The sequence below is a fragment of the Mustela erminea genome, chromosome 1 (assembly GCF_009829155.1).
Source record: "Mustela erminea isolate mMusErm1 chromosome 1, mMusErm1.Pri, whole genome shotgun sequence".
NCBI lineage: Eukaryota > Metazoa > Chordata > Mammalia > Carnivora > Mustelidae > Mustela > Mustela erminea.
In genome coordinates this window covers 151,607,995-151,621,101 of record NC_045614.1, presented here as the reverse complement: position 1 = coordinate 151,621,101, position 13,107 = coordinate 151,607,995, and the positions used below count along the sequence as shown (strand labels likewise).

The following is a 13,107-nucleotide window of genomic DNA, read 5'->3' as shown; positions in this document are numbered from 1 at the left end:
AAGGGTAAAGAAACTCTCTAGTCAACCTTAACTATGTGCCAAAACATACAAGCTTTTTATGGTTTAAAATACAAACTAGTTTTCTTAGATTGGAGGTCATTCTCTCACTCTAAGAAAGATTCCATGAAGATGAAACAGAAGTTGTCTGGAGGATTAAATTTATCAGCAGACACCAACAGAGTAAGTATTGGCTGTAGAAGTAGTTCAATATTGTGTCATGTCTATCTTGGCTCCTTAAGGTTATTAAGAGAAGAAGAGTACAGACTGAATAAAAGCTTTTACTCAGATTTTTTTCTGTAATTTTACTGACTGTAGAGATGGAAAGCAATAAAAAGGGAAATTTAATCAATTTCTAAAATTCTATCCTCATCTATGGACAAAAACATCCAGTGGTGACCAACTGTTATAGCAGTCATAATAAAAATTCACTGTGCCAAACACAAACTGACAAATACTGAAGTTACTTGACTATATATGACCTAACATTTCGGTTTTCAAAAACACCACAGGCCATGATTCACAGCATACCAATTTGCACCAATGAATTCAATTATGCAACTTTTGCTGAGCCATCAGAGATGCTAGTCTCCTTTTTACCCACTGAGCTAGATGGTGTGATGACATGAGCCTGAAGCTATTGGGGTCATTACCTGGCACTTATGATTGAGCCAATCCAGGGGTGTTTGAGCTAAGAGATGAATTCTGAGAACATTGTGTCCGAAGTCAAGTTATGCCCAAAGCTATATTATTCTTACATTTTTAGTCACAAAGCCAATAAATTCTTCTAAGCCAGTTTGGGTTAAAACTGGCTTTATAAACAAAGAAAAAAAATGTAAGTGATATAATTCCTCTTTTTATACTCCCCAAAAGCTTATAAAGGGATACAGGGATACAGTATATCATATGTTTGATTATTTATCTTTTTTTAAATAAATATTTTATTTTGAATAAATGCACAATTAATGACAAAAATAAAATTACCAAGCTACTCTAGGGAAGAGGCTTATTTGCATCCTCAACTACATGCAAACCAGCACAGGGATTACTATAGTGGAAAACTCCAATAAATACTAGTCCTGAGAGGCGCCTGGGTGGCTCAGTCATTAAGTGTCTGCCTCCAACTCAGATCCCAGCACCCTGGAATCAAGCCGCGTATCAGGCTCCCTGCTCAGTGGGAAGCCTGCTTCTCCCTCTCCCACTCCCCCTGCTTGTGTTCCCTCTCTTGATGTGTCTCTCTCTGCCAAAAAATAAATAAAATCTTTAAAAAAAAAAAAGACTAGTCCTGAAAGAACCAAGCAGAATACCAAATTATGAAAAGCCAGGCTTCTAGATAAAGAGTCTGCTAACTATATTTATTTCTTATCTTTGAATGTTTGTAGCTACAAGCAGAAGTCATGTCTCCTATAAATTCTATATGAATTCTAGCACTTTGTACCTTAATATCACTACCTACCATTTTCTTATCTTCAATGCCAACACTGGAGCTCAGTAACTGCATGTTAAAAAAGGCCAAAATGCCCAACAACTTAGGTTGCAAATAATCAGCCTAATGAAAATAAAAACACATAAAACAGTTATTACGTAAGTTTTACACAGATCAAATTCCATAAATCAAAAATTTAACTAACATCATTTCTATATTACCTATATTAGGATATTAGGAGTAATAAGCACTTGGTGGGCTTTCTCTAAAAGTATGAATTTTCTTATCTAGTATTTTAAAAATTAGTGAAACTGATTTATAATCACCATGACAGTACTCTACAATGAGAAAACCATGAGCTTTTGAATTATGAAGTGTGCTGGGGGTGAGATCCTCAGGATTTGACTAACAGAAGGACTCAGAATGAAGAGGATATTTAATCTTAAAGAGAAGAACAGAAAAAGACAAAGCTGACTGTCCTTATCTAGAACATTCAGAATCAAGATGGGGGAAAAAAGAGCTTAAGTAAGGCAAAAATAACCTACAGAGCCAACTGTCAGACACAGGGGTCAAAAGCCCCTGAGGTAACAGTGGTAGAGGGGTATAAGGCCATGGGCATCAACGGTTAAAGGCTAGGTATCACTGACCATGGCACTTTGGGTCTCCTGAAGTGAAAAGGATTAATTCCTTCTTATAAGAGGGTCCTAGAGGAAAGGGTATGGGCTTTAAGTCAGCCAAACCTGGGTTTGAATCCCAATTTTGACCTACTCAGTTTGTGTGCTGGGTAAGTAACTTAACTCCTCTGAGTCTGTAAAATGAAAAGACCTATTGCACAGAGATGTTGTAGAGATTAAATGCATTAAAGACTGAAATATAGTACAGTACAGGAGCCATTGAGAAGCGGCACTCATGGCTCTGCACTACTTTGTGGCCATGGGCCTCAACAAGGGCCACAAGGTGACTAAGAACATAAACAAACCTAGGCAAAAAGATGCTGCAGGCACCTTATCAAGCACATCAAGTTTATGCGGGACAGGATATGAGAGGTATGTGGCTTCACCCCACACAGCAGCATTCAATGGAGCTGCTCAATGTCTCCAAGGACAAGCACACCTTCAAGTTCATCAAGAAAAGGATGGGGCTACATATTCAGGCCAAGAGGAAGAGAAAGGAGCTGAGCAATGTCCTGGAAGCCATGAGGAAAGCAGCAGCCAAGAAGGACTGAACCCCTCTCCCATGTATGTAACAAAGCCTTTTTGGAACTTTGGGAAAAAAAGAATACAGTAAAGTGTTACGCTTAAGTTGTTAATACTACTACAAACTAGGAATGTGAGTACTCTGCAAAGAATATTCAAAATATTTACATAGGGACAAGAAGGATACTAGGGTGCCTGGGTGGCTCAGTAGGTTAAGCGTCTACCTTTGGCTTGGGTCATGATCCAGCAGTCCTGGGATCAAGCCCCACATTGGGCTCCTTGCTCTGTGGGGACTGTGCTTCTCCCTCTCTCTCTCCCCTGCTCGCACTTTCTTTCTTGCTCACTCTTTCTCTTAAGTAAAATATTAAAAAAAATAAAATAAAGGATAAAGAAGATGAAGTAGAAGGAAAGAGCCAATAAAGACTAAGTACAAGGTTTAAAAAAAAAAAAAATCAAAGTGTGGTATGACAGAAGCCACAAGGGAAGGGATGGTCAGTTGTACTGAATAGCACTGAAAGTTTAAATAAGATAGGAAAAGAGAAGTAACCATTGGATTTGACATCAGGAAGACTGTTTTTGAACTGGGTAGGAATTTCAGTGGAATAGTGAGAATAGAATTAGATTAACATCTAGTTTAGATGAACTAAAGAATGCATGGGAAACAAGAAAGAAAACAAGGTAGAAACTCAAGATATTTTGCTGATTGCCCTTTGAGTCTCTTGAAGGAAGGAGAGCAATCCAAAAAAAAAAAGTAAGCCTGAAGATTTATATATATATATTTTTTCACATGAAGAAGTGACATACATGAAGAAGCACATACAAATTTAAGATAGGAAAAGATAAAAAGGGAGAACATATCTTCTGACTTCCCTTAAATGTAACAATGGGTTTTAAATATAGTTAGAACTGACAAGGTTAGTATGTTGTGCTAAACAGGTAGTAGGGGAAAAGGTAGGGGGAGTCACAAATGTATTCTAATCTCTAGTTAAGAAGTAGTGAAGAAAACTTAATTTGAACTTTTTCACCCAGTGAAAAAAATAAAATCTATAATCATTTCAAAAAACTTATTTTTTAACACTAAGGTATGTTTTAATATTTTGCTATGAACATGCAATTTAAATCATCCTTTTCAAAATAAAAATCACAATTTGAAAATTTAAATAAATCTCTAGCATTTAAAAGATACATACAATACGTATTTCTTCAATCTCAAAATTAGGCTATAAAAAGGCAAAAGACAAACAAAATCCCAAATAATATTCCTTACCATTAATTCGGGTGATGTGATCTCTCTGGGGCCCTGATATGGATCATCACTAGATGCAAATGAGGCAAGTATTGACAAACCATTGAAAACCTGCTGATAGTGTTCTCCAATACGGAGCAATAATTCATTATGCAATCCTTGGAAATCTTGTCTCAATAGACTTCCCAGTTCAATTTCTGTTTCATTCTAGTCCAAAGACACATGGGGAAAAAAAAAGGCTTTTGGAAGTAAGTACCTTGATTTTAACATACTATTAGTAAATCAGAAGGTTTATCTCATCTGATAAGATTTACTAAAGGGGGGTGCCTGGGTGGCTCAGTGGGTTAAGCCTCTGCCTTTGGCTCAGGTCTTGGGTCTCAGGGTCCTGGGATCGAGCCCCGTACCAGGCTCTCTACTCAGCAGGGAGCCTGCTTCCCCCTCTCTCTGCCTGCCTCTCTGCTTATTTGTCAAATAAATAAATAAAATCTTTTAAAAAAGAAAAGAAAGAAAAATGACTCATCCATTAAACAAACAAACAAAAAAAAGATTTACTAATGGTATTTTAAAAGGTATTGGAAAAGGGTCTAATCTCGATTTCTCCAGGTAGGTCTCCCACATGTAATGAAGAAAAGTGATTAGACTTTATTTTCTAATAAAATTTTTAAAAGTCCCAGTTTTCTTAAAGTATCCTCAACTCATTATTCACAGATACATAATCCCTGAGAGGAAATACAGTATAGTGGCAATCTTTCTAGTCAAACTGTTTAAATTCCAGCTTTCTCACTTATTACTTTAGCTGTGACCTGGATAAGTTACCTAATTTGACCTCTCTCTACCTTAGTTTTCTCAACTATAAAAAGGAAAAATAATAGCATCTTCATCTCATTGCAAAAATGAGGATTAAGTGAAATGATCCATATAAATTGTTTAGTAAGGTTCTGATACATAGGAAAATATCATTATCATTCTACCTCATAACATAGATTTTTTTCTCAAAACAAGTAAGCATATTCAATAATTCTCATATGGAAAGAAATCTATTGCTACCATATCGTGAAACACATGAAATAAATTAACATCAGAGAAAACAGTAGTCACAGACGTGTATCTGACAGTTTCTCCTGTTCCTGCATAGTCTCGTATTTTTCAAAGATACTGTTACTGGGGTGCCTGGCTGGCCCAAGGTATCCAACTCTTGATTTCGTCCCAGGTCATGATCTCAGGGTCCTGGAATTAAGCCAGCACAGCCCACTGGCCTCCCAAGCTCAGCAGCAGGGAGTCTGCTTGTCCCTCTGCCCCTCCCTTCCACTCATGCTTACACACACACACACACACAAACACACTCTCTCTCTCTCTCAAATGAACAAATAAAATCTTAAAAGAAAAGATATTCTCTCCCTCTGTTCCCCTGACCATGTGGGCTCTTCCTCTAAAAAAATTAATTAAAGAAAAGAGATATTACTTCTGTATGACACCAAAAAAGAAATATAAGCTATAATTTTAAATTTAAAAAAACAAGCAACGTACTGGGCCAAATAGTAACTTGAGCACTAGGGGCGCCTGGGTGGCTCTGTGGGTTAAGGCCTCTGCTTTTGGCTCAGGTCATGATCCCAGGGACTTAGGATCAAGCCCCAAATCGGGCTCTCTGCTCAGTGGAGAGCCTGCTTTCTCCTCTCTGCCTGCCTCTCTGCCCACTTGTGATCTCTGTCTGTCAAAAAAAAAAAAAAAAAACCAAACCTTAAAAATAAGTAATTCGAGCACTAACTAAACAAAACAGAACACTAACATTATGCTATAGTTGAGATTGCCTGTTCCTATAAATATAATTACTTGCATACCAGTCAACTTATACCTCCAATCAAAAAATTCATTTTTGGGGGCACCTGGGTGGCTCAGTAGGTTAAGGCCTCTGCCTTCGGCTTAGGTCGTGGTCTCAGGGTCCTGGGATCGAGCCCCGCATCAGGCACTCTGCTCAGCAGGGAGCCTGCTTCCTCCTCGCTCTCTGCCTGCCTCTCTGCCTACTTGTGATCTCTGCCTGTCAAATAAATAAAATCATTTAAAAAATTCATTTTTTTAAAAAGTAATTTTTTAAAATTTTATTTATTTATTTGAGAGAAAGAGATAAGAGTTAGTGAGCACGAGCACAAGCAGGGAGGAAGGGGAGAAGCAGGCTCCCCACTGAGCAGGGAGCCTGATGTGGGGCTTGATCCCAGGAGCCTGGGACCATGACCTGAGCCAAAGGCAGATGCTTAATCCAATCCACTGAGCCACCCAGGTGCTCCGCCAAACAAAAGATTTTAAAATGAGGGGCGCTTGGCTGGCTCACTCGGAGAAACATGTGAATTTTGATCTTGGGGGTGTGAGTTAAGCCCCACAATGGGTGTAGAGACTACTAAAAAATAACCTAAAAAAAAAAATTCTGCAATGAAATGAGTTGAGAACCTGATCCATGAATAGATGATTATCTTATGCCATTAGGGTGAAATGATCAAAGAAAATAACAAGAGAATAACTTTATTTAATATACTCCTCTAGGCTCAAAATAGAACTTATTTACATGATATTATTTGTACTCATATTACTCTAGAATAAGCTATAAATTACCCACTCTCCTTCCTACGAGAATGTTAGAACAGCTTTCCTATAATGCTAATTTAAACCAAAGAGTAAAATATACACAAACATTCAATTACCTTCAGGTAATGAAGGGCACGTTCTAATTCATCCTTGGAACAGGAACAGACCAAATGAGAAAAAATATATTTGAAGTTATTTATTAAAATCTCTCTACGATTGACATTTAATTGTTTTCCTAAGGTTCGAATGAGAGCAGAAGCTGCAGGGCTTGCTTTGGCGGCAAGATCAGGTAGCAGAACTTGTAATGTCCTCTGAAAAAGAAATACTACAATTACTAAAAAGTACATTTGTCCAGGTAATAACATATTCACATAAGTTATGTGAAAAATATTTTAAAATGCCAAACAAATTTGGAGTCTATATGTGACATACTTAAATTCAGATTAACCACTTATCCATTCAACAGATACTTACTGAGCATCTACTATGATTCAGGAACTACAGGTATAGAAGCAAAAAAATGGCCAAGGTCCCTGACAGCAGAGTTCACACTGTAGGTAATGTAGAAACTAATACATAAGTAAAGAAGATAATTTTTCATGAGTATATGTTAAAATATACTCATGCTCTTAGGCAGAAGTTCCAAGTTTGATTTATTATATGGGCTAACCTGGATTTAGACAACAAGCTAGAGAAACCATAAATAAAATACTTTAGTTTGTTTTTTTTTTTTAATTAAAAAGTTGAGAAAAAATTAAAAAGTTGATGCTTCAATATTAATAGAAACATTTTAACACACTCACCATCCCAACATGGCAAAAAATCTGTTTTGATTTTGGTCTATTTCCTATAAGATCTTATTCATTAAATATATACAAAATTCCAAACATACAAGGGCTGGCCTTCCATTTATTCATCCAACATGTATCTAAAAAGTACCTACTACATGTCAGTCACAATCTTAGGCACTGGAGATTTAATAGTAAACAAGCCTCAGGCCCTGCCCTCAGAGATGCTTACACCTTCCTTGTTTAATACCCTTCAAATTTAATATTGAAATGAAGCTACTTTAAGACCAATTTAACATTACAAGATAGTTTACAAAATATTAAAAATTATTATATTAATGGTTTGTTCCATAATTATCTATAACCTAAATATTAGACATTTAGTTTCTTTTCAGGGTTTTGTTTAGTTTTGGTACCTAGAAAATGTTGCAATAAACACCTGCACTTTTTGGTTCCCAGCGTGAAACTAGTGAATGAAAAGGTAAGAATATCTTTATAATCCTTACTGTATACTACCATATTTTCTTTCAGGATTTGACCAATTTACAAGCAATTTAAGCTTGTTAAAATATAATAATATTGTAGGGAAAAATACTCAGTTCTGACAGTGTGAATCACTATTATAATTTATTAAGGATAATGATAACTGCCTTGGGAAAAGGTAAGAAGATAATCTACTCCATCCATCTTGGAAGCCTAACCCTATGACATTTCAAAGGCTTCTCAAACCACTCCATACTACAAACTCTGTAATCTGAATTCACAGAAGATCATATGTACCAATAGTTTTGTACTTTATTACTCTAACTCCTTAAGGATAAAAATGATATGAGATTGTGCATTACCAATGGAACCAATCATAACACTAAAGACATTAAGGGCTCAGTCAACTGAATTAGTTAGCATTTATCAATTAGTATTAACCTTTCAGGATAACTAACCATATAAAGTAATAATTCAAATTAACATGAACTTAAATTTTATAATATATCCAAGTCAAAAGAAAACATGTACATTTGAAAATCAACAATCTATATGTTCCTCAGGGTACTTGACAGATTTTCTTTAAAATAAGACTAGAATGTAATAAACACAAAATTGAAAAACCTCAATTAAGTCAACTACGCCTTACAACTTACAGTGAGGAAACGATTAAGATCAGGAAAGTCAAAAACATTGGCAATTTCAGACAAGGTATTTAAAGCCATTTCTCTCTGGTGAGCCACATCTTGTTTTCGCATCTCAGCATTCTGGCATGGAGTACTAGGAAGTGCTGTCATCTGACTGGAATGAAGGGATTCTACTAAAAACTAGATCAAAACAATTTAATTTTCATACAAGCAAGGAAATTTAACAAATACTCTCGAAGCTAACATAAAGGACATATCAATGCCCTAAAAACATTACCTTAATTAGCTCATTTGATTTTTAACAACCTTAATAAGGTAGATTATGTCATAATCTCCCTTTTACAAATGGAGAAATCAGGTTTAGTTAAGAAATTTAAATTTAAATTTACACCACTAACCGGGCAAATCCAGTATTTTAACATATTTAACTCTTCAACCATGAACTGAATTAACCCTTTTTTAAACAAAGTGCCTTACCCATAATATCAAGCCATAACAAAGTTTATCAAAAAGAAAGGGTAAAAAAGCATTTCTTAATAGATTAACAACAGAGCATAATAATTCAATATATTATCATAAGATGATTTCCCCGTCCCATTTACAATATACATATTCAGTTCAAGATCATAAAATATAAAACTGGTAAGATTTAGGTTCTCTTATTAAATAAACTAAATAAATCATTTAAAAAAATATATCCTTTAGGGGTGCCTGGGTGGCTCAGTTGGTTAAGTGTCTGCCTTCAGCTCAGGTCATGATTCTCAGGGTTCTGGGATAGAGCACCACATTGGATAGCATGCTCAGAGGGGAGTCTGCTTTCCCATTTGTCCCTCCTCCACTCATGTTTATGTGTTCTTTCTCTCTCAAATAATAAAATCTTAAAAGAAAAAAAAATGGACACACGCGCACTTCAGTGCGCGCGCGCGCACACACATACACACATCTCCTTTAAAGCAAAACAAATAAAAAATATATATAGTTTTTTTTTCTTAAACTCTTACAAAGTACTGCTATTTCCTATAGTCAAGGCCAATCCTGACTCTCACCTGACAGATGGGTTTCTTATACTGGCTGAAAAAGTTTTGGAGTTTAACACTCTTAGCTGCAACCAGAGCTCTGATTTCTGTATATGCTGCTCCAGAGACAGACGCTGACTTCGATAATAAACAATGCAATAAATGCAAAAGTGCAAAAGGTACCAAATCTCCTTTTGCTGCCCTAAAATTAAAAAAAGTTATCATCAATGTCTCAAATATAAATGGAAATCCATTTAAATACATGTTGATAATCTTTCTATATCATATCTGTCACACCACCATTTCTAACACAAAGTAAACAAAAAAGGAAGTATAAAAATGCTTCCAAACATACCTTCCAATATCCCCTGTTGTAAGAATCAAGGTATCCTTCAACTCATTATTTCTTGAGATCTGAGCATGTGTATATGCTTCCTTCATTCTTAAGACAAAAAGCTAGAATAATAAAATTAACTAATTAAAGAATTTTTTAGAGCCAGGTTAATGAAGATACAAATGTTGAAAAATAAAAACTATCAACCTCTTTTATAAATCCATCTTCAGAGTCCAAGGATTCCAATATATGCTTGATATTTCCACTAAAAGCCACTCTAACATCCTTGTCTGGATCTTCCATTAAATTTAATAAAGCTCCAAGAACTGTTTTCACATCTGCTTCATCTTCTCTAAAATCAAGGTGCTTACAAAGATGATATAGATTATCTATGAAAGCTAAAGGATGAGAGCATATAACACATAATAAACACATCGAATATCCAAGTTTTACAGTAAAAGAACCAATAAACAATATACAAAGATTTCTAACTCGCCTTTTAATGTCATTATTTAAATTAGAGCACACAGAATTGTGGAAAATTAAAATGAATACTTAAAAATTTAAATTTACTTTACACTTAATAAAAGTTGTAATTTCAATCTAAAATAAAGTCTAGATTTAAGTTATAAAATGACTAGTCACTTGGATTTTGTAGATTTTATTTTACCAAAATAGACTCAAAAGCACATTTCACTAATTTGGGGTATCTGGGTGGCTCAGTCAGTTAAGCATCCAACTTGATTTTTGCTCAGGTCATGATCTCAGGATTGTGAGATTGAGCCCTGCATCTGGTTCCTTCCTGGGTGTGGAGCCTAACTGAAACTTTCTCTCCCCTGCCCCTCCCCACCCTCTAGGGGAAAAAAAAGGAAGGGGGGGAGGCAGCCCATTTCACTAATTCAGAGGACTGTGAATTAAGGGTGATCTTAGCCTTACTGTTAATCGTACATTACAAGATTTACAGAGTCCCAGGAACTACCTATTACATATTATTTTGAAAACTTAAGAACAAGTTGCAATTTACTATCCAAAAAAATGGATCTTACAAGTATTTATATAAATTTCATGTTCTCAACATACTCAAGTATCATTACCATTGGAAAAGTGGCTAAGAAGATATAGCCTATATACAGTCCTCAGTTAAGCAAAATATCTAATTATTTGAAGTTCTGAAGGTCCAAGATAGTGGCAGGGACACATTAAGAAGGTCCCTGGTATCACTAAAGAGGATACAGAGTATATAATTCTATCACTGATTTTGAGAGGTTAAAAAGGTTTTAAAGTAGGGTGCCTGGGTGGCTCAGTTGGTTAAATATCTGCCTTCGGCTCAGGTAATGAGCATAGGCACCGGGGACTGAGCCCTATGTTGGGCTCCTTGCTCAGCAGGGAATCTGCTTCTCCTTCTCCCTCTGCCCCTCCCCTGCCAACTCAGTGCATGTGCTCCCTCTCAAATAAATAAATAAAATCTTAAAAAAAAAAAAGGTTTTAAAGTATACATAAATCATAACAAATCACTCACCAAGTTTCACTGGACTAGGCGTTTTTTTTTTAAGTAGGAAAAGGAAAGGCTTGCAAATAGAAACTTTTAGTTGAGAAGATGAACATTCGTGTTGAGAAATGACTTTTAGGCTTTTACAGAAAAGGTCAATATGTCCATGTTCAGAGAAAGGTTCTGCTAAAGAACTTGTCAAATAATACATGCCATGAAGCGTACAGACAAGTTGACCAAGAATAGAGGCAAATTCTTTCTGGACAATGTCAGAATCATCTTTGACTTTATCTCTGGAGAGAAAAAAGAAAAGGTACTAACTAAACCTTGCTTTATTTTGTGGTCTTAATTTGGGATAAAAATAATGGTTAAGACAAAGCCTAGAAGAAAATTTAAATTCTAAAACTAAAATCAACATTTGCTCTATATACCAACCAATATACATATATTTATATATAGTATGATATTTTCCACAAATATTAATACATACATAAGAATCTTGGGAACTCTGTTACATGAATTCTGCTGCTGCAGTAAGATAAAAAATCCATTAATACAACTAGCCCGGATTACTTCATAGGAGCTCTGTAAGGCCCAGGTATAAACTGCTGTTCTCCATTCAAGGAATACTCTTCTTGGAAATAAAGTTAGAAGAAACACACACCGTGACTGTGCCTGTGGTGCTGAAAAAAATTAAGTCTATTAAACAAGATTTCTAAGTGTTAACATTATTTATATATGTATATATATTTATATATATATGTATATTTATATATGTATATATGTATATACACATATTCATTTCATGTATATATTCATTCTTTGTTGTAAAGTAACATTTAAAATACATATAATATTTCATTAAAAGCTTTTTTCAAAAATGTACACTGAAAAAGGTCTATGTTCAATCTTACTGGATAACCAGAGAAATACAACTAAAAATCACACCTATCAGACAGTAAAAAATAATTTCTTTTAGTTACCTCAACACTTAAACATTTTAAAGTCTGACAAAGTGAGGATGCTAGACAATAGGAACTCTCATATTCTGCTAAGAGGAATGTAAACTGGAATGGCATCTTTGGAGAACAATGTTGCAGAATAGAGCTGGATGTGCAAATCCTATAATCTACTCAATTTGTTACTTTTTAAAAGTCTAACTTCTTTTTGAATCCTTAAAAACATACTGCCTCTTTTAATTACTGAAAAAAACAGCAACTTGTTAGAAGTCCCACATAGAGATGAGTGAAACCACACACAAAGAATTTTGTGACGACTTACAGTAGCTATCTGAAATCCTCTGGCTTAATGCTAAAAGATTAGTGGCAAATGTGGTCAACTTTAAAGAGCCATCAGAATGGGGATGAATCCATGGAAGTGAGAGCATTCCACATAAATCTTCCAGAATATGATCTTCAAAAGAAGTTTTCACTACAGAAAAACACAACAGGTGATTTATCTTCATCCTTAATCATATTTACCTATATCTTTTTTTCTTGTAATAAAAATAAATGTTCTAATCATCAGGCGGAATTACAGCATTCAGTAAACAAAGGTTCTTAATACAGATATGATGTTCTGAGGTCTGTGAACCCAAAGAAATTAAATGTGACTTTATAAAAATATGCATCCATGTATTTTTTAGAAGGATCATAACATTCTTCAGAAATTCTAAAAAAACATAATAGTTATAAATTATTTCTATGTGCTGAAAAAGAATAATAAATCACAATATTACACAGAAAAATTTGGAACTTAGAAATTACTGAATTAATTACTGAATTACTGAAATAGAACTGAAATAGAACGAGAAGTAAAATGAAGAAAAAACTGTTGGTTATTCCGAACATTTGTGCATGTAGGCCTTAGGCAAAAGAGAGCCTACTTCTATAATGATGATCTTTATTT

At 34.9% G+C, this 13,107-nt stretch overlaps 1 protein-coding gene and 1 pseudogene across 3 annotated transcripts in view; one reads left to right on the top strand and one right to left on the bottom strand.

Annotated features, from left to right (window-relative positions):
* The window catches only part of ATR (ATR serine/threonine kinase), a 96,549-nt gene that overhangs the window by 67,094 nt on the left and 16,348 nt on the right, over window positions 1-13,107 (bottom strand). For all 3 annotated transcript variants that reach the window (XR_004286735.1, XM_032346879.1, XM_032346887.1), the window contains 10 exons: window positions 12,481-12,630; window positions 11,690-11,882; window positions 11,230-11,492; window positions 9,918-10,108; window positions 9,732-9,832; window positions 9,407-9,578; window positions 8,370-8,540; window positions 6,559-6,753; window positions 3,887-4,072; window positions 1,454-1,546 (listed from right to left, as the gene is read on the bottom strand). Coding sequence is in view for 2 of the 3 variants with exons in the window: in XM_032346879.1 (XP_032202770.1) it covers window positions 1,454-1,546; window positions 3,887-4,072; window positions 6,559-6,753; window positions 8,370-8,540; window positions 9,407-9,578; window positions 9,732-9,832; window positions 9,918-10,108; window positions 11,230-11,492; window positions 11,690-11,882; window positions 12,481-12,630 (1,715 nt within the window). In the remaining variant the exon portion in view is untranslated. The remainder of the gene's footprint in view (window positions 1-1,453; window positions 1,547-3,886; window positions 4,073-6,558; window positions 6,754-8,369; window positions 8,541-9,406; window positions 9,579-9,731; window positions 9,833-9,917; window positions 10,109-11,229; window positions 11,493-11,689; window positions 11,883-12,480; window positions 12,631-13,107) is intronic.
* LOC116593081 lies at window positions 2,316-2,682 on the top strand (annotated as a pseudogene).